Raw genomic sequence first — 26046 nt, forward strand, 5'->3', positions numbered from 1 at the left:
AACTTACATGGGGTTAAGTAGCTCCCAAGGGTCCCTTTCCTTGTTCCACCCTTCAGCTGGCTTTTATAAGTGTTCAGAGTACTGGAATCCTGATGGCTGCTAGGCAGTTCAGGGATGTAAGGGCAGGGCTGGATAGGTGTCTGGGGTGAAGGAAGGTCTAAATACAGCAGTAAGTTCTCTATCGACACTTTCATTTGTGGCTGTGCTCGGCGAGTTGCAGCTTCAGCACTTGGCCACCTCGCACTGCGCAAGTGGACAGGATAGCACTACTGTCCTGAGGTGACTTTGGGACATTTTAAAGGTGGATACTGATGAGGAATACTCTCTGCAGCTCTCTTGCATGAGTTCTTCTCATAAGCAGAGTGCACGAGGACATGGAGGAAACTTCCTTCTCCAGCCTTTCCATGCTAATTTGATGAAAATGGGGCTGTGTGTGTGATAACTGTCTCATCACTTTGCTGAATATCTTGTCTCCTTTTTTTTTCATGGACCTTTGCCAGACACTGACCTAATGGCAGCATTCCTCTAAGAGCTTTAAAGCATCAGATGCTTAGGGTAACAGGATGGAAAAGGCAGCAGTTGTTCCTTGTACCCAAGAGTAATAGCAATAGTAAAGCAGTATTTTTTTTTTTGTCAGACTGGGAAACCTCTTCCAATAGTTTCCTTACCCTTGATATGCTTGTGAACTATTTGTATAAGAAGCCTGTGGTTTATAGGTCTATAGTGGGATGAGGAATATGTGATTAGAGGGAATCTGTAGGAAGAGGAGCATTTGCATGTATACTTCTGCAGGAAGTGGGAAGGGTTTGGCATGAAAGGAACAAATTAGTGATTGCATGTTCTGCTTGCTGAAATAACAGGGTATTTGTACCATCAGACTGAGGAGTTGAGACCAATATTTGGTCTCCAGTAGTGGGTATTGGCTAATGGAAAAATGCAAAGATAGGGCAAGCATAGATATGATAGTATGTTCTGGAATGCTCCCCAAGCCTTCACTAATTTTTATTGTGAAATTTAAATTGGGGTGATATCTCTATCTCTGCATTTAATAAGTTTAGATGGGGATTTCTTACATTAATTACTTGGGGGGGTGTATGGAAATACCTACAGCTTCATCTGACAATGAATTCCCCAACTTAGTCATGTGTGTATAAAAGTAGCTCTTCTTTGCTTGGCTGTCTGCCTGTTTGATTTGGCGCTTCCTAGTTCTTCTGCTGGAAGAAAGAGTAAGCAGTTATTCTCTAGGTTTTCCCCATGGCACTTCTGACTTGTAGACCAGTATTAGGTTTCCTTATTTGTCTCTTGTCCATGTTGAAGGTATAGGTTCTGATTAATTCTTGGCACTGCTTTTTTGCCAGTAAGCATAGGGCATTTGTAGTTCTTTGTTACAAGGCTGGGCCTGTTTTCTGAGTGATAGTCAGTTTGGGATGGCTTTGAGTTGGCATTTCCACATACACATGAAGTGACTTAACTGTTTTCTGTGCATGCAAAAATACTGCTCTCCTCCTCCACTCCTCTTTCAATACTTACACATTAACTTACAGTGTACTGCAAAATACATTGAATTCTACAATGATTGGTCTGAACCCATGGCTGATAAACAACTGAGTTAAAATCCTCTAACTTAAATTGGAAAAAACCTAAAGATATTATTGGAATGTGAACTAAACTACATTCTACTACTTCTGTTGAGCCTTTCTCTTACATTGTCACCTCTAGAGTGTTTAATTTGAGGGTAGATGTACCTGTGTGTAGGGGGGTGACGGTTAGTGGGAAGAGGAAAAAGCAGTGATTGGTATTGGAAAAGACTCAAAACATAGATATCTTGCAGAAATAAGCAGTTCAATACTTTTTCTTTCACTGATGCTGTTGTTATAGCACAACAGCTATATACAAAAGCTGTAAGGCTTTTGTATAAAGCAAAAGAGAGAAAAGCAGTTCAGAATGAATTTAAGACCTTGGGTCTATACATAAAATTAAACACCAAAATAATTTCTGGGAGAGCCCCATCCTTCCTCACTGCCAGGCTTGTTCTCTGCCTGCAACTATCTGGGCACATATTTAGCAGAATGCAGGTGATGCCAACCTCAAAAGCCCTGAGATATATCATGTCAAGTCTGTAGGAGCAGATTCCTCATCCATCTTGCAGAACTAGAATAATGAAAAATTAGTCACTTTAGGTTTTGAATTCAGTGGCCAGGGAGGGGAGGAGTTTTTCCAATCTCAAGACAGAAGTATCAGTAAGTCAGTGGATAGAGCTGGATTTGTGAAGATCAAGATAATTAACCATATCATAGTATGTATCTGTCTGCTCAAGCAGTTGCTAGTTGCCCAGACAGCTTCTGAATGTCTTAGAGAATGAAAACTCCACAACCTCCCTGGGCAACCTGTGACAGTGCTTGGTCATCCTCACAGTGAAAAAGTGTTTCCTGATGTTCAGAGAGAACCTCATGTGTTTCAGTTTGTATCCGCTGCCTCTGGTCCTGTGAATCATACTGGACTTGCAAATGCTTTCTTGGCTCCTTTTATTTTCCTGACTTAGAATAAGTGGAGTGTTTGAAGAGTTAGCAGGGTCAAAGTTAGAACTTTTGAAATAGTTTAAATATAAGAGGGATTAACCTTGATTTTGTTTTAATAAGTGCTACCCCTGCCTAGTTTTGGAAAAGTCAGAACATGCACACAGGATATAACTGGAAAGAATGTTAAAAGAAAATATTACCATTACTTAAGCCTTTCGTTGCTGAAATCATGTGACAATTTTAGATCGTAAGTTACTTTTATAGAATGGAAAAACTCTCAAATCGGCTTATTAAAGACTGAGATAGTCATATATGAAAAGCTTTTTTTTCTTTAGAAAATTTCATATATGTTATTTATCTCCTTTTCATTAATTTCTGACTTGCACGTTTCTCTTAATAGGTACAGGCCTTGTATTTTATAACTCAGCCTATCTCTTAAGACAGAATTTGACTGATAGGATGAAGACATTTAACTGACTTTTAATTAAACAAGTATTTCCCCAAATAGCCTTATTTTACCAAGGATCTTGCAGGGCAAATAGGCCAGTGGCTAGCTGTGCACTACATGGAATAAAATGCAGAATGCAATCTTTTCCTGAACTTAGATATCTTTATAATATACAGATATATTAATAACTTGGCAGTCTTACCAACAAGGCTAAGAGCTGAGAATGGCTTGAAAAGTATATTGTTGAGAAAACCCCAAGAGTGGCTCAATCATTTCAGAATTGTGCTGTGGCAGGTGTGTGTAGCATGGGGTGGTTGTTTTCATTATTACAAGTGGTAACATTTGCTGTGTGACCAGTGATCTGCCCCTCTAGTGCTGTAGCTGCTGCGTTTCATAGCTCAAGTGTAGCAAATTCTACAGCAGAGTCTAAATTTCCAATGCATGTGCACCTTGGAAAGGCATCATAAAAACTGGAGGTAAGATTCCTGTTGAGTATCCTAGAAGATCTTATCTGTGCTACTCTGTAGTTGGTCCTGTTGTAATAACTGTTTTTACTGTGGATGTGCTGGGGAGGCTCAAAAGTCCATCTGTGGCTTCAGTGTGTTCTACAATGGTTACAACTGGATGAGAAGCAGGCAGGGGTTTCATATACCAGGAAAATTCAGGAATTAGCACAACTTATATTATGGTGAGAAGCTGTCAAACTTTCGGGCACGTGCAATGAAGCTCCTCATGTAAATCTAAGTCACCAGATAAGTGCCTGCAAATGTTCTTGGCAGGGTATTTTTTCAATTGATGTTCTATGTGACTAAAAAGAAAAAAACCTGATTTGATGAATCTTTTACTGAGCATACCACTTTTGTCCTACTGAATTAAGGCTAATAACTGAGCTATATTTGGAGGAACTGTGTGTCAGACTTTCTGCTTCCTGCTTTCTATGTAAAATTTCAAAAGATCAAATAACTGCAACTCTGACTCTGGGTTAGCTGTGATTTTAAGTAAGGGTTCAAATCTGTTCACTGCATTTATCCTAGTCTTTTTGTTGCTTTTACTTCTATAAGTGCATAAAAAGGTTTTCCCCTAAAAATGGTCCTGGAAGTGGGAATTACTTTCTCAGGAGTTTGCCACCTATAGTTTGTCAGATCCACTGATTGAGAATTATAATGAAACCACAAGAATTTTCACCTCAACATGAGGAAGAACAACTTTATGTTGAGGGTGGCAGAGTACTGGAATAGGCTGCCCAGGGAGATTGTGGAGTCTCCTCTGGAGACTTTCAAAACCCACCTGGACGAGTTCCTGTGTAACCTGCTCTAGGTGGCCCTGCCTTGTCAGGGGTGTTGTACTGGATGATCTCCAGAGGTCCCTTCCAGCCCTAATAATTCTGTCATTTTTCATTAGTTCTGGAAAACAAATCCATTTATGAAATTGAGATAATACTCTGGACCACATTTGTATTATAAACGTAACACTGAAGCACCTTCTGTAAACATCTGAAAATAACATGTTTGGGTGCAGTATTTTCACTGAAAAATATTCCCCACTTATTTTTGAGAATATTATTGTCATTGCCCAGCTGACAGCTAGGTTTTTGGTGTAAGTTATTAACTTTTGAAGGGAGAAAAATACTTACATTTTTATAAAGAAAACGATTAAAAATATCATACAGATTTACACAAAAAATGTTAGCTTTTGTTTTAGTATTTTTTTTTAAAAGTTTCATTTTTTTAAAAGGTGGTGAAAAGTTTGAGTAAAAATAACCTTTAATCAAATTTTCAAATTAAAAATTAGCTGGAATACATGTTAGTGCATAGCTGCCTTGTATTTGTTGCTATTTCAGATAAATCTGTGGAGTGGTCCAGCTTTTAATGAAGTTTTATGGCATCGAATTCTTGAGGAGATTTTTCTCTCGTATCAACGAATACAAGCTGTATGTTTCACATACTTATACACCAGCATGTGAGCATTTGTTGACACCGAACTAACCCTGTAATTGTCCGTGTTTGCTCCACTGCGCAAGTTTAAGTAGAGCACTGGAGATATGCTGGAAGTGTTCGACCGGGCTTAGGGCAGCAGCCGCTGCTCAGCTTGTGGCTGAACTGCCTCTGGGGAAGTGACTAATACTGTGTGTGCCTTCCTGCCTCCCTTTTGCTGTCTTTATCTGGACACACAGGTCTGGCAGAGCTCAGTAGGTTAGCTTCCAAGTTTCTCGTGTGGGGTGTGCAAGTGCGACGTGTTCAGCACTGGAATTCTGAAGTGTGCAACAAGGATCCCCAGCACGGAACCCGCGTCTGACAGCGCTGCGCGGGCAGACCCGCATTCCGCTAGGGCCGGCAAGAAAGTTAACTACCAACGCGGGGCCGGCCGCCCCAAAGGTGGCTGCGGAGCAAAAGCCCTGTTCCTCGGGCTGTGCTGCGGAATTCCGGCGGTGGAGAAGTGCCTGGCGCCCCAGCCCGTGCTGCTGCCGGTGCCTCCCCACCGCCCGGGCCCCGTCTAACACGGCGACTCACGGAAACTGCTGTTCCCCTTGGAAAAACTCCCTCCGCCCGGCGGCTACGGCGGGGCAGGGAGCCTGCCCGAGAGGTTAGTGCTGAGCCCAGGGCGTCCCTCCGAGCAGGCGTGAGGCGCCTTCCGTCTCCAGTGCGGGAACGCCGAGCGCCGCCGGGCTCTGCGCTGGCCGGCAGCCACACAAAGCGTGGCCTTCCCTCCCCTCCTTTTGTCTGCGTGGCTTTGTCTACTCCGTCCGGCCCCCCCGCCCGTCCCCGGAGGCCGGGACTCCCCCCCGCCTCCGGCCGCCGCTGTTCCCCCCCCCCCCCTCCCGCTTTGTGCCACCTGCGCGCCGTGGGAACGGCCGCTTGCCCAATCCCGGTCCGGCCGCGGCCGCTCCGCCGGCGCCGCGCCCGCACAGGTGCACAACGCGGGAGGCGCCGGTTAGCGCGCCTTCCGCGCGCAGGGCTCCTCCCGCCGCCGCCGCCTCCCCTCGGCAGCGCTTCACCCGGGAGGGCGGGAGCGGCGCGCGCCGCTCCGCATGGAAGGCAGGGAACGCGCGCGGGAGGGGGGGGCCGGCGGGGAGGGCGGGCGCGCGCGCGAACGGGGCGCGGCGATATAACCCTTGCGGAGCTGCCTGGGAGACCCCGGGGTTTGGGGCTGCGCCAGCGCGCGCGGCGGCGCCTCCTCCTCCTCCCTTCGCTCTCCCCCCGCTCCGCTCCCGCCCGCCCTCCGCCCGCCCCCCCCCTCGCGGAGTGGAAGGGGCCGGGGCTGGTGCCAGCAGCAGCAGCAGCAGCGGCGTGAGCGCTCGAGCGGCCGCCATTTTACGCCAGCTCCAGCAGCAGCACTGCCCGGACACACCGCCGCGGGAGCGCGGAACGGGGGCAGCGCCTCAGCACGCCGAGCCGCGACCCGCGCCCCGGGAGACCCTTGGCACACGGCCGTTCACCCCCCCAAACACACACAGGTCAGCCCGGCCGCGCGCCGGCGGGATCGGCGCGGGGCGGGAGCGGGCCGGGTGGCAGAGCGGGGTGAGGCGGCGCAGGGCGGGAGGCGCACGCCAGGGCCCTGCAGCTCTGTGGGGCCGGGGCGCTGCGCGATGGGTGGAGGAGCTGCTGGCGCTGCCTTCGTGGCCGCCGCTGTCGGGCGGGAGGGGGACGGCCGGGCCGGGCCGGTGCCCGGCCCCGGCGAGAAGGTGGCGGCCGGGGGCACCACCCGGGTCGGGCCGGCGCGGGGCGCGTGGCTCCTGCCTCATTGTCCCGCCGGCCTCGCCGCTCCATTCATTGCCCGCGACGGGCCGGGGGGAGCCGCGGCCTCGGTGCGCGGCGTGTGCGCGGGGATCGGGGCCGCCTGTGCTCGGCGTGCCCCCGGTCACGTCGGGAGGCGGTGGGCGACGGGCAGCGGCGTTTCCTGGCCGGGAAGCGGGGCCCTGCATTGTTCCGGGCAGGAGTGTGGCCGGGGGGCGGCGGCGGGGCCGTGAGGCACCGCGAGCTCCCGGCTGGGTGGTGAAATCGGGCCCGGGGTGTTGCAACCCGCTGTCCGGGGGGAATAGGGTGAGAGGTAGGGAATGGCTGGGGCTCGGGGCGGGGGGGAGCTGCTCCTCCCGCGGGAGTGTGGCGGGGAGGGGGGGAAGTCGGTCACTGGAGGAAGTTGTAGGACATCTGAACGCGCGGAGCACGTGTTTCCATCGGGCTCATGGCCGCCGCCGCCGTGGGTGGGTGCGGGCTGGGAAGAGCGCTTTGTTCCTCTCGCTTGCCCGGCCGGCACGGGAGTGGAGGCGGGAAGGGATCCCGGCCGCGCCCGGGGCCTGGAGAGGCGGCGTGAGCCGAGGGGCAGCGAGTTTCCAGCGGGAGGTGGAGGCGGCAGCGGGTGTCAGTGACGGGTATCGCGGTGCATGTGGCAGGTTTGGTTGTCCTTCCACCCCCGCTGTTGGCTTTTTGCTCCATTTCTAACTTATTCAGAACCTCTTAGGGAGTGTGTTAAGAGAGACAGAGAGAGGGAGGTGAGTCAGAGTGTCTGGCTGGGTTGTGTAAAACCTGCAGTGAAAGCTACCCCACCCCCGCTAGGCAGTGGTGTTAGGGCTTTCCTTTGTGTTAGTGCTTCTTTTGAGGAATTTCGTGCGTCTTGCAAAACTAAAAAAAAGTATCAAGGAAGTGATCTACGGTTTTTTATATTTTTTTCATTATTTTCAAAGAATAGGGCAGTCTGTTGCACGTATTGTCACTTAAATTGTTCTACCTGAAGATATATTTAGCTTAATTTTGATGCTTATTGCATTTGAACAGATATCTGGAAACATGGCTACTGAACATGTTAATGGGAATGGTACTGAAGAGCCCATGGATACTTCTGCTGCAGTTACCCATTCTGAGCATTTCCAGACATTGCTTGATGCTGGTTTACCACAGAAAGTTGCTGAGAAACTAGATGAAATTTACGTTGCAGGTAAGATCTAAGACTTGCAAAAGCACGTGCACAATATTTTATTGGATTCTGCTGTCTTTGGGCTAAAATAGCAACTTTTTGTGGTTTCCAAAAGTATGGGAACTGCAGTCTTGCCAAAATCTATGGATGTTGTATATTCAGTGCTTTAATTTGTTGTAGTGTTTTTCAGAGGAAGGTCTTGAGCTGGACTGGTTGGGCTGAGGGGTGGGAAGAAGTATGCAAGTGACCAGAGCAACAGCTGGAAACATGATTTTTAGGAGGAGTAGGTGATCTGGTCTTTGTGCATTTTTTACCTTAGGTATAGGCAGCTCTAAGTAATTAAAGCCTCAGTACGCATCTTCTCATGTAAAAGATACTTAATGACATGGTGTTTGGGCTCATGGATGGAAAGGTTATTGTATTGGTTTTCTCAGATGTGACAATAGCTAGTATTTTTAAGCTTGATTTTTGGATTGTGGTGGTCATTTTTAGTGCTGCAGTATATTTGTGTTTATAATCTTCTCAAAGCGTACCAAGGTATCATTGCTAGGCAAGCTAAGTCAGATTTTGATAGGTTTTGATAAATTCTTCTAAATTCAGCTTCAGGATATTGAAATTAAATTTGACCTGTGAACATTTGAGTTTCACAGAAGTCAAATGAATACATAAAAGCAGTAACTTTTACTCTGAATCTTAACTTTTTTGCTTTTAATTAAAGAAAGGTTAAATACACTTAATATTTAACTTCAGGAGAACTAAGTGGTTTGTTAGGTATAGTAACTTACTTTAATCAGTGATTGATTTAGAGGTCTCTAAAATGTGTTAGATGTGTTAAATGTGGTTTTAGAAAGATTACTGCCCAAATATAATTAGTAATATTTTTCCTTTTCTCTAGGGCTAGTTGCACATAGTGATCTAGATGAAAGAGCTATTGAAGCTTTAAAGGAATTCAATGAAGAAGGTGCACTGGCAGTGCTTCAACAGTTTAAAGACAGTGATCTCTCACATGTTCAGGTAATGTTAAGTAATTTAGAATATAATTGTTGAGGGATAAACTACTGATTGACCGGCAAGAGATTTGTTTAAGTCTCTTCAGTTATCCATGTGTGATATGTGAAATGAGCACTGTACTAGTTCATGGTAAAATGAGATACAAGCTTGTCATGTTTTCAGAACTGAAGATTCTATCTTTTGCAGAACAAAAGTGCCTTTTTATGTGGAGTCATGAAGACATACAGGCAGAGGGAAAAACAGGGGACCAAGGTGGCAGATTCTAGCAAAGGACCAGATGAGGCAAAAATTAAGGTATGTCCCTAAAAATAAGTTATGAGGTCTGCCTGGATTTTTTAAGAGCTGTTGTGACAGATACCTTTATTGTTTTGTAACTGCACTTTTTCTTAAAAAGGCTATTATAGATTGTCATTATTAAAAACTGTCGCTTGCATTTTTGTCTTGCACTTCTTTCGTTTCAAGTGGAAATTTAATATATTGTTAATTGCTGAAACTGAATGTATATAAACATGAAAAAGATTTCACAGTCTGCTATAGGTGTTGTTTAGACAGTTACACTATTTCACAGCTAAAATTTTGTGGAAACCTGTCAACATAGTTCAGAATACATAAGTTCAGCTACTGATGCTGGGTTTTTTTGTGGTTTGTTGTTTGCTTTTCCCCTCCTTTCAGTTCAATGTAAGGTAACTCCACAATAGGGAGGAGATACCACGTGTCTGAAAAAACAGATTGTAATGGATTTAGGATTTAGCCCACTTCTTATGACATAATCACTGTGCTCATAAACTGTACCCCTCAAACTGTCCTAATAAGGGATAAATTATTTCTTGGACTATGTCTGCTACTAGCAAGAGGTTCTTGGCTCAAGAGTTAAGCATACAATAATTTTATTCTAAAATTCTGTGATTAGCAATTTTATCAAAGATTGAGGGAAGGAAAACCATCTAAGCATGCTTAGGTGATGCCATAAAAACCCCCGAGAATCTTTGTTCTTTGACATTTCATGTGTAATGTGTAAAATGAGCATCTTATATTACAAATAATTATGTATCTTGTAAAATTAGAAAATCTTTTTTCTCCTGAGTTTGAGTCTGGGATGCTATTAATTATAAATTCAAAAAAACTGGTGCAGTTTTTGTCACTACCACATAAAACAACAATATTATGAGCACTTTTTTAATAAATTCAAGTAGCATAGCTTTTACTGCTGATGGCTATAGCATTTAAAATAACTGCAATTTTCCAGTTGTGAAACTGCTAATATTTGACTATAATTGCGCTTTATGTGTAGAGTTGATTTGTCTTTGTACAAAATTATTAAGAAAGCCTTGATTTCACAGGAGTTTCACATGCATTTGCATACTGAATTTCATCTAACATTTTAAGCTGCTAGTATATATGTAACTGCATGTAGTGCTTCTAGTGAGGGTTACTTGTCCTGGGATGCTGTATGCGCCTGCAAGGAATTTGGAGGGGGGAGGATAGGAGAAAGGAAGTAGTACTACCATGTGAGTGGTTGGATACCTGGAGCAGTCTGTGCAGTGTTCCAGGGGTGTAAGCACTTAAACATGTGTTCTTTAACTTCACACTTATGAGTAATCTCATTAAGTGAAGGGAACTCTTGTGCATAAATGTCTGCAGGATTGGACATGCCAAAACAAGAAGTGGCTCAGACTAAGATCTTCCTAATTAAAGGGAAGCTCGCTGTTGAATTACTTCTTTTTTTGGGGGGGGGGGCAGGAGGGGGTGTGCATTTTGTTTGGATTTTTTTTTTTGTATGAAAATGAAGGAATTGGGAAAACTGTATGTGACTCTCTAATTTTCTAGCAATGTTTCTTTACCTGATAGTTTTGTTAATTGTTTTGCAAGTTTCTTGTTCAAGTGCTAGCAGTAAGTTTGCTTGCCTGTGGGATCTTCAAAGCAGCACAGTTTAAAAGGAATTATAAGCGTGTCTGTCTGTGAATTTGGGGCAGCTAAACTTGCTCAATTTGTATCTGATTTTAAAGTTTTAAGTTTCTTACTTGAAGGCACTGTTGGAGAGAACCGGCTACACCCTTGATGTGACTACTGGACAGAGAAAGTATGGTGGACCTCCTCCAGAGTCTGTATATTCAGGACAGCAACCTTCCGTTGGTACAGAGGTAAGAAGGGGAATATGTTTATGTAGATGTGCTCTTACTGATTGCAAATATTTTTTTATAAACAGAGCTCCCTATGTCTGTTGTAGATATTTGTGGGCAAGATTCCGAGAGACTTGTTTGAAGATGAACTTGTTCCATTATTTGAGAAAGCTGGGCCTATATGGGATCTCCGCTTAATGATGGATCCACTAACCGGTCTAAATAGAGGATATGCTTTTGTCACTTTTTGTACTAAAGAGGCAGCTCAGGAAGCTGTTAAACTGGTAAGTTTTCTTGGGACTTTCTGTTTTTTTTTGTAAGAACACTCTGACTTAGAAGCAGTTGTCCTGGTCCTAATGCTTAAGTGCTTAAGATGAAACTGTCATTGTTAGATCACTTCATAAATGTCCACTAGGTGTTCTTAAATATATTTCCATGTTGCATATATATTTTTACTGAATGCATTAGGGACAGGGGGAAAAAAAAAAGCTCATGGACTGCTGTTTTGGTCCTTTTAGGTGCTTTATTATTAGCCACAATTGTATTAGCAGTAGTGACTTCTGAGCTGTCTGCATGTGGACGAGTTTTGGAGAGCAGTGATGTTGGGGTTGCTGCGGGCAAGGCAGCGCTGGTCAGGGTGTCTGTGACTCCTGATGTGCTTGTGCACCAGCAGGGGGCCTGCACTGGAAAGGTACTTTGAAGTCAGAATTTCATAAGATATTTCAGATGGGAAAAAGTGTCTCTTCAGCGTTGAAGGTCTGTTCTGTTTGCTGCAACTGGCTAGAGAAAGTCATAAATCCTGCCAGCTTAAAAAGTATTTCCTCTGTTTTACACGGAGGTGTGAAATAGTTTGATATAGGATACTCCTAATAAGCTTTTCAGGTTTTATGCATGAAGTACCCATCCCTAAAAGAGAAGGTGGCGAGAAACAGTACCCTGATCCTCATACCACGCCTTTGTTTTCCTGGTTAAGTTCAAGTTGAATTTTTTGAGCTATTTGCTACTACACTGATATGGCCAAGATCAGCGTGTGGTATGATTTCCAGGAGTACTAAGCACAGTCATTCTGAAGTGTACTGATACTATATTGCTGTAGTAGGCTTAACGTACTTTGTTTTGTAATAAGGTTTGTCTTAAACTAAGGTGCCCAGTGACATGTTAATATTAGTTGGTGGAGACAAATCAAGCTGAAAACAGGAATGTGTTTTAAGAAGGTGTACAAATGTCTGTGAAAGTGGAAGTACAAAAATAATCTGGCATATGCTGTTCAGCTTTTTAAGTAAGAACAGTTGGTTGTTCCAGCGTACAGTCAGATATGCGGGGATAACTGTGCATTCCTCTTTGTACTTCCATTGTTAACCTAGGTGTTTATACTGTGTATGAACTTCTAAGAGTTAAGCACATGACTTAGCAAAGTAATGAATCAAATCACATAAGTCCTCAGAGGCACTTAGTAAATGAACAAAACAGAATTTTTCTTCACTTAACTGGATTTTGCTTAAAGGCAGCGTGCTCTGAAAAGTCATTTTTGTTTCCATAAAACATCATATCCTAGCCTCAGTCTTCCACTAAATGGTACAAGGGAAGGAGGTACTTGGTGTCCCTTTATGTCTGATCTTTGATATGCAGGAAGAAAGGGTATTGTGTTTTTCAGTTAAATAACCACTGAGGATAATATCTGAAAAGTGTTGCAATTGATGGGGCAGTCTTTCAGCCTTTATACTAAACTTGTTAAAAGTAGGGTTAGTTTTAAATTGGATCCTGTGACATTAGTTGGTGTTTTTTCATGGTTCTAGCCATAGTTGAGTGGCTAGTTTAGTGTAGTATAAGTTTCCCAAGTTATCTGGAAGTGATTTGCAGAAATATTAGCACATTGTGACTCTTGAGCTCAGCTGAAAATTGTGAGTCTGTCACTTGTATTAGTTCCACATGCAATGGGAGATTGCTGAAAGACTGCTTAGAAACACTGAACCCTTGGTTCTAGCCATTTTCATATCTTATTATTTTAACAGGTGTTCTTTTCGATACTATCTGTACTCTTTTGATGTGTATACAGCTTATTTCCCAGCTTTCTGGACTCTGTGGGATAAGGATTCTTCTGTTATTTTCTGTCTTTTTCCCAGAGGCATTTTTTTTAGGACTCTGTGAAGTATAGAAAAAATGAGACTAAAAACCTGTAGGCTTTTGAGTAATAAGAGACAGCTATGTTTTTGTCAATACCCAGACTGCAGCAGAGAATAAACTGACCTGTCTTCAGGCTCTTGGAGTTGGTGTAACATACTTTGCATACAGTTCATGTCTGTGTGGCTGTTGTATGTATCATCCACAGTCTTTATAACAACTTAATGTAAAACGGAACTAAAATTTTTAGATACACATATTGTTGACTTACTGTATTCATTAGAAGAAATCTTGAAGTTTTAATATGTTGAGACCTTGATTTTGTTTATGCATATGCATTTTTAAACCACTTAAAATTAATTTGTGTTCAGATTTGTAAATCTTCTCAGTATCAGGCAATAGTATCACTCCATTTTTTTCTCAAGCACAGCCAGAACTATTTTAAACACCATTTAGGGAATTCTCCTCTTTTTTATGTCCATTACTTAATTCAGTGTGGTTAACCCTTTAAGTAACTTTCAAACTTAACCTGGTTAAGTAGAAATGGCATCTCAAATGTTAACACAAACACTCACCATCAAAGTATGGTGGGTTCATTTTGGAGGTTTTTTTGAATCTCAGTAATATTTTTTCCCCTGTTAATACATTTACTTTGCTTTATACTGTTTAAGAATTACAACTCCAATTGTGTTCTTTTGTACACACATTCAATTCTCCCTCCTATTTCATAAGAAGTAATTAAAGTTTTTCTAAAGATCCCTGCATGAATGAGGTTACTGTAGACATGTACAAGATAAATACTTTTGAGGTGAAGCTTGTAGGAAAACATACTGAAAAGTATAGTAGCATTCAGTGTATTTTTGACTAGAGCAGGTGTAAGCTTGATCAAAGTGGGGCTACAGGTGGATTATGCAAATATGCCATTTAAACAGTCTGCCAGCTATGCTTAGCAGTACAGCTTGCCATTTGCTCCTGGAAATGAACTAGAATTGGTAGTGAAAGTTTAAATGGATAAAGTGACAAGACAGACTGTATGCACACCTTTACTTGTTTGTAAGTTCTTATAGAAGTCAGCAAGGAAAAAATAAAAAACTGTTTTATTGTCTAGAAAGCAGCAATATCTGTTACTGACTTCGGACATTGATTCAGTGGTGACAGGAGGGGGAAGCAGTATGCTGACATAGCTGATTTGGTAGCCTGACTGTTTTGGCACTTTACCCAGATCATAATCTGGGCCTGTTTATCTCTAAGTTTTCAGATGGTATGCGAACTATTTACCTGAAAATCACCAACATGATAACTTGGTATTTGAGAGCACCTAATTGAAGACTGTTTTCTATGTGTTAAGAGAAACATGCAATGGAAAGTAGTAGTTAATACATTGTAGTATGAAAAAACTACTAGAAACTATTGCAATATGCAGAATATATTAATTTTACCTTGCTGCCATGAGTTGTATGAGAGACTCCTTTTGGATTAAATATGTAGCTGAACTTCGGTTTTAGGGTTTAGCAGGAACAGTTAAATAATATGTTATCTGTATAGAATAGAATAGGAATAGAATAGAATATTTCATTTGGAAGAGACCTGCAACAATCATGTAGTCCAACTGCCTGAGCACTTCATGGCTGACCAAAAGTATTGCTATCATGGTCGTCATCAAGGGCATTGTCCAAATGTGTCTCTTAAGAAACACTGACAGCTTTGGGGCATTGACTGCCTCTTTAGGAATCCTGTTCTAGTGTTTGACCACTCAATAAAATAGGTTTCCTGGTGTAAAGAAATGTTTCCCAATGCACACTTCAGTTAAAAAAGAATTAGTTTCACAGACTAATAAACTGTAAACTTCTTTAAAGGTGTTTCTTTAAAGAACTTCTTTTGAGTTACTGTAATCTGTCTCTCATTAAATGTGTGCAAATCTGTTTATTAGCAATGATAGTATACATACAGTCTTCCTCTGCAGTTGTTTCCTACTTTAAAGTCAACTATTCCTCTGCCACATAGGTAACAGATATGAAGATAGAAGTCTTTTGCTGTGTCCTGCTATGTTTTGAGACATAATTATTTGTGAAGATGTCACTCCAAAGCCTTTTCACATGTACAGTTGTTCTTTTAGCTCGCTTTTGGTGCAGTTAACTAGCTTAGAAAAGTTTCAGTGATGTAATCTTTGTTTGCACAAGATAAATATAAGTAAACATCTTCCCACTGATTTTATTTCACAAAAAGCAGGATAACTTGCTTATGCAGGAAGATTTACCACCAAACACAAAATAACTCATGGAATAATAGCTAGATTAAATTTTAAAAAGCTGTCCTGCTACTTGTCAATATGATGTTGACCACAAAATACAGTTTGTTAGCTAAAGAACAGTCCTTTACAGGGCTTCCAGTTGGAAAGGGGTTGATGTACCGCCAGTTGACTGTCCTGCTGCTTATTTGGATGGTCTGTGTCTGCATCTCAGTGAAAAGCATTTTTTGTCAACAGGTGTTTACAGTAATACTTTTTTTTTTCTTCCTTAAACTGCTGACTTGTTCAGGGTATATTCTAAGTCTACTATGAGAGAAGCATTTGAACAGAAGTCTTAGTATTTCAAGTCAGTAAAAGTTAGTTCTTGCTGTTTACTATCTTTACATGTGTAATCTTTATGCTTTGGAAAGTATTTGGCAGTGGCTCTTGTACATTTTGTGGAGAATACCTGATCACAGCTCTTTTCCTTTTGTTAACTATGGAACTTTAGAAGGGAATCCGACTTTAATTGAGACTCATGTCTCGTATTACACACAAATCAAGAATTTATAGATAAAGTCTGTAGAGGAACTTGCATTTTTTTTCTGCCCTGTTGTGAAGGGAGAAGCCTTGACCTTGATGACTTGTACATAAGATTTACCTTTTATGGTTCTACATGAAAAAGTCTCTTAAGGAACAAGTATTAAGAGACTTGAACAAGAAGGGAAGAATAATTGTTGGCTGAAATTGTGGCGAAATCTTAGAGAACATGGGTATACTTCAGAATAGGTGAATATGCATTGTAAGAATGTGTTAAGATGTGAAAACGTAATATATTGCTCAATGCTGGGTTTTCAAGACTTAAATATTTGGTATGCTGCTGTTGAAGGGGAGCAAAAGTTATTTGTAAGTGATGAATGTCGAATTATTTTTTCTTGCAGTACAACAACCATGAAATTCGTTCTGGAAAACACATTGGTGTGTGCATCTCTGTTGCCAATAATAGGCTTTTTGTTGGCTCTATTCCTAAGAGTAAAACTAAGGAACAAATTGTTGAAGAATTCAGCAAAGTAACAGGTAAGTCAGTAACTATGTTTTGTAGAGTTGGAACGATGTCAAATGTGATGGGTGATGAGCTGTCTTCACCATCTTTTGACTTAAAGTCGAATGATGATGAATCCAAACCAGCACCGCTCAGCATTTGTCTCAGCTTTTAGGTGTTGTGGTTTTTTTTTCTCTTTGTGCTGAGGGCTGAAATATTTCTGATTACACTGGATGCATGGTTTCAAGTTTTACCTATAAGTGTATAATGTTTAAGAAACCGTTGAAAGAAATTTGAATTTGAAGTTTAATAATTTCAATACTAATGGATGTTTTAAAACTTCTCAAGGCAAAACCGAAGCTAGTTGAAGAATGTAGCTAGTTCTATGTTTTAGTGATCTGATAAGGATCTGTTTTTGATAACAGCATGTGAACTGGCAAAGGTAATGATGACTTTCTCTGTTACTGAATTATATACTTCAGATTCTTTAGGGCAATTAACTTTTTTAAAATCATGCAAGTTTTGTCTCTTGTTGTTTGGACACACATGAAAAAAACACCCTGATAAGTGGTGTGACTGAGGGGTTTAAGAAGAGAATTGACAAAGCACAACTTTTGGCTGCCCTTAACTCTTCTCCACTCAGTTGGAGGAAGGATATTTTTCCCTAGCTACTGAGCTTTCTTCGCTTGATAAAAATAGAACCTAAGTCGGGATAGTCTGATGTCTCTCTTTGAAAATGTCAGTCTTGAGAGAAGGGAAACTACAATGTACATAGTCTCAAAGGTTTAGTGTGTTCCTGCTTTTTTGGAACCACTTGTCAGATGCACACTTGCCCGAAAGATAATCCCCACTTTATAATGCACATTCATTTATTGAAGACATAACAAATAATTATTTTATTTAATTTCAGAGGGTCTTACAGATGTCATATTGTATCATCAGCCTGATGACAAGAAAAAGAACCGAGGTTTCTGTTTCCTTGAATACGAAGATCACAAAACTGCTGCTCAGGCCAGACGTAGGTTAATGAGCGGCAAAGTGAAAGTCTGGGGAAATGTTGTTACAGTGGAATGGGCTGACCCTATAGAAGACCCAGATCCTGAAGTAATGGCAAAGGTAATAAAGCTATAAGGGGACCATAGTACATTTAAAGTGCTGTGTTCCAGATGAGTTACTTCCTGGCATTAACCTAAGATTAAATAACATCTTTCAGCCTTCTTGACAGAGATGATGTGAGATGATAAAAATATGAATATACTCTAGAAATTGTGTGAATTTAAAAACTCTTTATGGCCTGATACTATTTTGTGCTCCCAAGGCTGAATAGTGAACATTATTCTTGCCAAAATGACACGTAGGATGATGTACTTAATTTCTTATCTGGAAGCGATGGTGGTGACTCCAAGAATTAAAATGGCTTTGTAGTTTAGTATTTGGAGGGACAGAAATCTAGATATGATCACAGAACAAGCCTTAATTCTTTTTAAGCCTGGAACTGTATCATTTCAGTGTTAGAACATGTCAGTGTTCAAACGTACACAAATGTGTTTTCAAAGTTGCCATTAGTAGTTATTTCTGAGAAGTTAGGCAATTAACTTGTATTTGGAACTCTGTAGTTATTTTTAATTTGGGGGAGTTAATTCCTTAAAATACCTAGACTAGTAATATTTTGGATTTCGAACATTTAGGTGAAACTGAAGTCTGGAGTGTTAACATTTTGAAGTATGTTGTAGCAGTTGTTTTATTTATGTGCGTGATATTTTGCCAGAAACAAATTACCTGAATTTTTTTTTTCCCATCAGATATTGCCCAACCCTGTCTTTTTCGGTTGTGTTGTGTAGCTGAGTTGTTTAATGGAAACTCCTAGCTAGCCCATATCCTTATCTCTTTCTCTTTGCTTGCTTTTCGTCTGTGCTTTTACTCTCATCTGAGACACGTCACTTGCTGGAGTCCTACTTTGATGGACCTAGTAAGATAGCTTGGCTGGGATCTCCTCTTTGGTGAGCCATAAGGGAAAAGGGTTGGGGTGGGGGCTCATTTTAGGAAAAAAGCTGCTTTTGTAATACAGGTATTACAGAAGCTTTTGGACTATCCTGTCTGCAGACTTTATTTTTCTTGCCTGGCATCATAGACTATCAGCAGCAGGGGAAGACTCTTGCAGGTAAAATTTGTAGAAGGTGGCACTTCCTAAATATGAACTATGTGTTCAGTTTCTTGGCTCAAAAGAGAAGAGACCTAATCCACCAAACCGTTAAAATAAATGAGCAGGAACTTCTGGTGACATAACTGAATAGGTGAACAGGAAATGATAGGGATCATAGTCAGGTGTCTTTTCTTAGTAAGTTTACAGGTCTGGAGAGTGAAAGGGTAAAGAAATGAAAGCTTGATTGTGGTTTGCTCCATTTACTGTACAGTTTTTGAGTGTATTAATGCCTTGTTTTGTATTTGAAATGGGACATGAAAAGGGAAGAAACGTGGAAACGAAGGGAAGAAATACAGAAAATGTAGATAAAATCACTGCATACTTCTCTAGGGCCATGTGCTGAAGATGGGCATGAAGCTTGGGTTGAAGATGTATGGAAAAACAAGACTATATGGATTAGAGTACTGAAAAAGTAGAGAACATTTGGCTTGTATCTGAAGGCAGAAGTTGAGACAAGCATTGGTGTCTGACCTTCCTCAGTGGCTCTGTCCCTTAGTTTATTCTTGCATCAAGGAAAGTCTCCACTCCAGGCTTTCTTATCTACCTGCTCTACATTTAGAGAAACTGACCATATCTGGCACTTTTCTAAATGTTAAATTTACTTTCTGTTGTTTATTGCTGTCTTTCTCCTATGAGAAGGAGCAGTGCAGGTGCAGCTTCAGTCAATAATCTCCTGGATGTGAGCTGCAGGTTGGCTGTCATTGCTTCTGTCTACTGTCAGTCTGGAGCAAAGGGAAAGCTATTGACCCATGTCATCTTGCATGTGCTATGGTAGAAGGCTTTGAAGGAAATTGTGATTTGGGAGAAGTAGGTTGTTTTTATCAGAATAATCATCTGGTCAACAGTTTTCTTGTCAAGACTGCTAGAAAAGCAAGTCCATAAGAGCAAACTATGAGGAAGATGAATTCACCTTTCTAGTGAGAAGGTGAACAGTGTTCTAAATCTTGCAGAAGTAGCATGTAATTCGTCAGTATGTGGGCACCTACTAATTTAAATTTCTGAAATGTTTACTTGAGTCTTTTTTCCTTGGTCCTCCAGACTTCTGATAAAATGTTGTGGAGAATACTGTATACGTGAATACTTAAAATTTAAATGGGCTGTTAAATACAAAGTAGCTTGGGCATGATGAGGGATGAAGCTAGATTCTGAAGCTAGATGTATGTGCTGCAGGAGATTAGTACTTGTACTGACAGATCAGAGTAGAATTGGTCACGGTATCAACTTCTGGTCCAAAGTGAACTTTTTTCCAAGTTTCAGTGGTTGTGTTGATACCGTAATCTCTCCTAAGTGTCATTTTGTTGCCTCTTATCCCTGTAGTCTAGATAAATTCATTAATGTTTTACTTGATTTCTGTAGGATGGCTGAGGCTACAGAGGACGTTCCGGAGTGGCAGGTTAAGCAGCTAAATAAGGTCTTATGTTTGTGGCTGCCTGGCAGATTACAGGACAAGAGACAGGGCTAGTAACCGTTGGAAAATGTGGCCTGAAGTGTTTGTGCTGTAGGTAAGAGGAGGAAAAGGAGCAGATCCCAGAAGTTTTCGGGATCTTTAATCTTAAGTAGTTTTAAATGTGAGTTCTGCCGTTACAACAAAATGCTGGTGCTGGGTATATTACTTGTTAGGTGTACATATGGATTCTTGTATCTGTGAGGCTTAATGAAATGGACTTCTTTTTGTTTTGTTTTGTTTTCCTTCCCTCCCTCTTTCATTAGCAGTAAAAAATGGATTCATCTTCTCCCAACCTATGCTGTAACCTGCCTGGTAGCTTTGACATCATATTTGACTTGTTCAGCTACTGTCCAAATCAGTAACATGACTAAAAAATTTTGGCTGTTAGAGATTAATGGATTTGTCTACATGGGGAAAATTTAAATTAGTTGCTTTTTTATTTCTTTAAAAAAACATTGTTAGTGCATCTTGTAACAAAAAAGTGATTATTCTGTCAAGTTTTTAATCATGTCTGATATTATGTCAGTCATCATGAATTTATTAGTGAAGGCTAGCTAGGGTTCCTCATGAGATTCTTGCTTTCATCCTTTTCTAAATGACAAGAATAAGGAACATTTGTTTAAAGGTTTTTAAAACCATTGATTACATCACAAAACTTCCTGTAATTCATTTCCATGGAATAAGGTTAAGGGAACAATTAGGATATTTTACTAAAAATGATTACTATGTATGAGTTACAATAAATAATCTTACCACCAGACATGTAGGAGAAGCTTAATACATAGTAGGAAATAGCCTTCTGTGTAGAGTTAGCCATGACTTCTACCATCTCCTGAGAATCAGCAAGAATAACTATTGCCAAAGACCAGAGTTGATACACTGGGTTATATTTACAGCCTGTAGTATCCCTTCTTCCTAACTCTGCATCCCGTCCTAGTTCAGCTAGTGAGTGAGACAGATTTATGGAAGTCTGCCCTGTTTATTTGTAACTTAATTACACAGTAATTCTTATAGAAAGGGTGTCTGGGTTTATTGAGTTCCTATATGTGGTGGGAGTAGAGTATAGCTCTGCTTCAAAGATTGAAGCATGCTTTCTTTTGTCGTTTTACACCTTGTGTTATCTATGTTGACCTTCAAGGTTAGGAGCAGGAAGTCTGTACTGCCCCGTACAGTGTTCAGTTTTCGTCATTGGCTAATTTGAAACCAGTAGGAGCAAAGGGGATGTGAGCAGAAGTTGCAGGTCTTTGCAGCTGATTGGCAGCTGCACTGTAGGAAGGTGAGAGTATGAACATTCCTTGACAGTAGGAGGTGAGTAGACTGTCAGAGCGTGGTGCCAGCATGTGGAAGGAACTCTTCACAACAAGTCGAAGAGGCTTGTAAATTGTGAGAACACAGATGACATCATGTAAACATGCTAATGTCCAGTCATTTAGTGCAGCCTCGGCGTGTACTCAAGGTTGAGTCTTTCAGTACTAACGGGTCACTAATAGGTGATTCCTGTTGTCCAGAGTACGTTGTCTGCTCTGTTAAAAAAGGGTTTATTTTAAGCCTTTGTCAGATAGCTCTGTATTTTATCATATGCAGTTGGTGGTTGCTGAAACTTTATATTGATGATTAGTCACTGTCAGGTAACAGGGTATGTATCAGTAGCAGAAAGATTACTTGCCTTTCTGATTTTAGAAGCTGGATAGCACTTTGTGTAGCTTAAGAACCGTACTGCATGCTTTAGCGAGCTGGGGGAGGGAATAGACTTCCAGAGTTATTTGGAGGTGGCTGTTCCTCAAGGGAAGGGCAAAGTTTGACTTGTGAGAAAGTCCAAGGGTGACTGGGCAGTGTCAGCCTTAGTATCCCCCTCTGTCTACATTCTCTCTTTTAGTAGTGGCTTCAGGTCCCTGAGTGCCCCACAGGCAAGCACAAGATGTAACACCAGGTATTTGGTGTAGCTATAGCATATGAACCACAAGTTAAGCAGCTTGAAAGCTGCAGGCCTGACACCTCTGACCTAGATATTACAGTGATGACTGTTCTGCAAATAACTGAACAAAAGTTTGTCTAAACAATTAAATGTTTTGATAAGTTAATTGTTTTGTGTGTAACCAATCCTGGTTGCCTTCTTTCAAGTTTGAAAACATTCTGAGGTGAAGATTGTTTCTGTTAGGATCCTTTTAAACGTTAACGCAAATTGGATTGACTTTCAGGATACTAGTACTTATGTAATCATGTTTGATAACGGAGTCAGTATTTCTGTCAGGGAATTTTGGAGCTAACTCATGCTGTATGACTATATAAGTGTACATATTCATGTATATGTATATAAAATGCTGTACAGAAAACGTAACAATGTTTTCAGTACTGCCAATAGCAGTAACTTGCAAAGCTTCATTTTGTGTTTTCAAATTAGATCATACTTCTAAGTACTTTTTTTGTTTTCACCCCCTTAGGTAAAAGTTTTGTTTGTACGCAATCTTGCCAACACTGTAACAGAGGAGATACTAGAAAAGGCCTTCAGTCAATTTGGAAAGCTAGAGCGAGTGAAGAAGCTAAAAGACTATGCTTTCATTCATTTCGATGAACGGGATGGTGCTGTAAAGGTAAGTGAATAGGACTGTAACTGTGTGTGTGTTATAAGTAATGAATAAACATAACATTTAGAAGCTGTGTGCTGCTTTTAACTTGAGAAAAAGGTTTGTCTGGAGAAACAGTAACACATTGTCACTGATAACTTTATCCTCTCTGGGTGTCTCTTAGGATGATGCAGTTGATTGCTTGAAAAGTGGATTTTAGATGCATCTATCCTAAGTAATTCCGCCGATGAGTTTCTAAGATAGTCATGTCTTATATTTGAAACTGAAGTGTCAGAAGTCAAATGACTCTTCTCACCAAATTATTGGTAGAATCTAAAGCAGTTTCTCTAGGGCTGGTGATAAAATCTTAGGTATTTTTTTATTTTTTTTGCAGGAAACACTTTTTTTTTCCCCTCACGCGAGGTGCTGGACAATTGAATAATTGTCATTTTTGGATTTTGCTAGCCTGGTCTTGATGTCATCTCTTGTTAGGAAGGGAAAGTGTAATTTCCCTCCTGCCTGTAGTGTTATCTGTTTTTTATGTTCTGTGGGAGCATGCAGGATACAAGGGCATTCAGTTTTTCATACATATCCATATGCCTTAAAGCAGATGCTTAAGAAGATCATGGAAGGAGTCTTGATAAGATATGTGTCCTATCAAGGTTTAGCTATGCAGAGTACCTAAAAGTGGTAGAATCTTTAGGATTTCTCTGCTTGAAATTAACTTGTAGCAATTAGTGTGACTCCTGAAAATTGTACATAGTGGGGGACGGTAGGGAAGAATTTGACGGTTTGCTATTTCACTGTTTTTCGGAGGAGGAGGTTTGGGTGGTGGTGGGTTTTTTATGTGGTTTTGGGGAGGAGGGTTTTTTTGGTGGTTGTTTTGTTTTTGTTGTGTTGGTTTTGGGTTTTTTTGTTTGGTTGGTTTTTCTTTGAGGGGGTGTTTTGGGGAGGGTTTTTTGTTTGTTGGTTTGTTTTCTCCTTGTGGTCAGTGAAACTTGACTTCTAATTTTTGGCTTCTGCTTGAGAAAGAAAGTTATATTTATTACAGGTAAAATAAAGGAATAGAAGCATATACTGATCTTTAGTTTTAGTACTGTTTGCATTGTGCTGACATTAGGAATTTATTCATCTATTACAAAATCTTTACTTTCTGAAGGACAGTTCTGTCACTTCTTTAATTGAAACAGCTTGCAAAGATGGAAGCCTGTTTAAAGTTTTGAGTGGAAGATTCCTAAACTGATACACAAAGTCCTGGGTTTGAGAGCCAAGTTTAGATGAAATGCATAACTCTGGAACCCATTATACTATGCTGTCTGATTGTTTGAAAATTTTTTCTTAGCTTTATACTGTTAATTTAGCTTTGGATAACAAATTTAAAAATGCATACTCTAAAAGATAGAATAAAATTAATAGCTTTGGATATGCTTGGAAGTATATTTAAAGTCTGGTTAATTCCTTCAGGCAATGGAAGAAATGAATGGCAAAGATTTAGAGGGAGAAAACATTGAAATTGTTTTTGCTAAGCCACCAGATCAAAAAAGGAAAGAACGGAAAGCTCAGAGACAAGCGGCTAAAAATCAGATGTAAGTTTAAATGCATGCACTTATGTTGAATTACTTCTGAAAGACATGTACACTCCTGCCAAATTAAAACATCTGGTTATTTTAGTAGGTATACTATAGTGTATACAGGTTTTCTGGCTTCTCTGAAAATGTTGGATGTGTTTTTATTTGCATTTTACTTAAGATGTAGTAGTGGTGTTGGTGAGAATTCAGGTACTGTCTTGCTCTACTCATTGAGTGTGAGGGCACTGGAGGAACTGTCTGAAGGTCATGAAACATACATACATACCTCTTTTTATTCTCAACTTCCATTGGTACAGCCCCCTGTTTAGTAAAGTACTCCGTGAAAGGATAATCCTAATATTCTTTCTTGTCACTTCCAGAAGATAGATCTGCCCACAGAGCTTGTGAACCCTTACTGATAGAGATTTTGCACTAGTAAATGCTGAACGTGGGAAAAAAAAAAAAGAGGCGTTCCTTGCTAGTGTGTTCTGCTTAATGTTCTCATGTGTTTTTCTTCTTGGACATGTTCTAGCTTTCTTAACCATATTCCCTCCCACACCTTATTTCCAAAAATAACTTCTGCAAGTGCTGTTGTGCAGCATCCAAGAAGATGGAATAGTGAGGTTGCAAGATTAATAGAGATCTCCACATGGTGACCTACTGTACACATGGAATTGGTTAAGTTTGCCCTGCTTATAGGTCTCATAACTTTGTTAGCCCTTTTGTTCTTCCTTGGGCATCTGGTGTTACTGTAAGAAGTGGATTTCTTCTTTTTTCTTTTGCCTCTCTTCTCTGCCAGCCAGGACTTTACTATTCTGCTTAAATCTTTCGCTGATATAACTTTACTTTTTTCTGTGTATTCTGTATCTTGGCAACACCACCATAAATACCTGTTTATTTAATTAAAGTATAAAATACTGTTGATATTGGCATAGATTCCCTCTCTATGCAGGCAGTTGTTTGCATGGTTGGAGATATGCTTCCTCTCACTGAATTTGAGTAATACCAAAAAAACATTCTCACTGCAGTATACAAACAGATTTGCTAGCTCTGTATTCAAGATCTAATAACGGCCTGTCTCCAGTGATGAAGAGGAAGATTTTCTGAAAATGCACTTGATCAGTTACAATCCTGTGTGATTTCCACCCCCCACACACACCATAACTGTTCTCTGCGTATTATCTGATACCCAGATTTATTACTTCTGGATAGCATACATGTATTTATAACACTGGAATTCTTCTGGCATGTGTCATCTCTGATAATAATGTGCTGTATGTTGTCTGCATCCCTGCCCCTTTCATTGTTTCAGATGTGCATGTCTCATTTTGTGGAGATAGGTAAAGTAGAGCTGCCCCTCTTGTTCCCTTAGCTAGAGGTATGGTAATGCCACCTGTGCAGTAATTCTTTCTAGTTCTTTCATTTGGGAATTCTCTATGTTTCTTTGTTTTTCTGAACTGTTAAGGCAGTAGGAAAGCAGCAAGTTTGATTAAACTCTAGGCATTTTCTGTTTTTGAGTATATTGTTCATTAGTGGATTGTAAAAATACTTTTCTTTTTCTGGATACTTCCACATTACTACAGATTCAATTTGATTTGTACGTTAATGGAGTTAGTGCATATAAGTGACTATTCAATCAGTAAGAAGCATTTTACATGATGCTTTTAGTATTTGAACCCCCTTATGGCTGTCAGAAGTAGAATTCTTAATCTGTATAAGTTCCTTTGTTTTGCAACACATTTGAGTTCTGTTAGCCATGTAAAATTGTGAGAAGAACCTGAATAAAAAGGGCAAAGTGATTGTGAATGTTATGAAGTTTCCATCCTGATTTTGGAGAGGATAAAAAGTCTTGACAGTGACTCACC

The 26046-nt window shown here is 40.7% G+C and overlaps 1 protein-coding gene across 5 annotated transcripts in view; it reads left to right on the forward strand.

Moving 5' to 3' along the window:
- The first annotated feature begins 6257 nt into the window (after window positions 1-6257).
- SYNCRIP (synaptotagmin binding cytoplasmic RNA interacting protein) overlaps window positions 6258-26046 on the forward strand; it is a 26637-nt gene continuing 6848 nt past the window's right edge. For 4 of the 5 annotated variants that reach the window (XM_032683628.1, XM_032683629.1, XM_032683630.1 and 1 more), the window contains exons 1-10: window positions 6290-6421; window positions 7740-7899; window positions 8774-8892; window positions 9076-9183; window positions 10917-11030; window positions 11117-11293; window positions 16299-16434; window positions 17310-17515; window positions 22491-22640; window positions 24078-24199. In XM_032683628.1, coding sequence (XP_032539519.1) covers window positions 7752-7899; window positions 8774-8892; window positions 9076-9183; window positions 10917-11030; window positions 11117-11293; window positions 16299-16434; window positions 17310-17515; window positions 22491-22640; window positions 24078-24199 — 1280 coding nt within the window. In that variant the 5' untranslated portion in view covers window positions 6290-6421; window positions 7740-7751. Of the gene's footprint in view, window positions 6422-7739; window positions 7900-8773; window positions 8893-9075; window positions 9184-10916; window positions 11031-11116; window positions 11294-16298; window positions 16435-17309; window positions 17516-22490; window positions 22641-24077; window positions 24200-26046 lie in introns of all 5 variants that reach the window. The other variant, XM_032683632.1, reaches the window with a different exon arrangement.

The sequence above is a fragment of the Chiroxiphia lanceolata genome, chromosome 3, assembly GCF_009829145.1.
Source record: "Chiroxiphia lanceolata isolate bChiLan1 chromosome 3, bChiLan1.pri, whole genome shotgun sequence".
NCBI classification, from domain to species: Eukaryota; Metazoa; Chordata; class Aves; order Passeriformes; family Pipridae; genus Chiroxiphia; species Chiroxiphia lanceolata.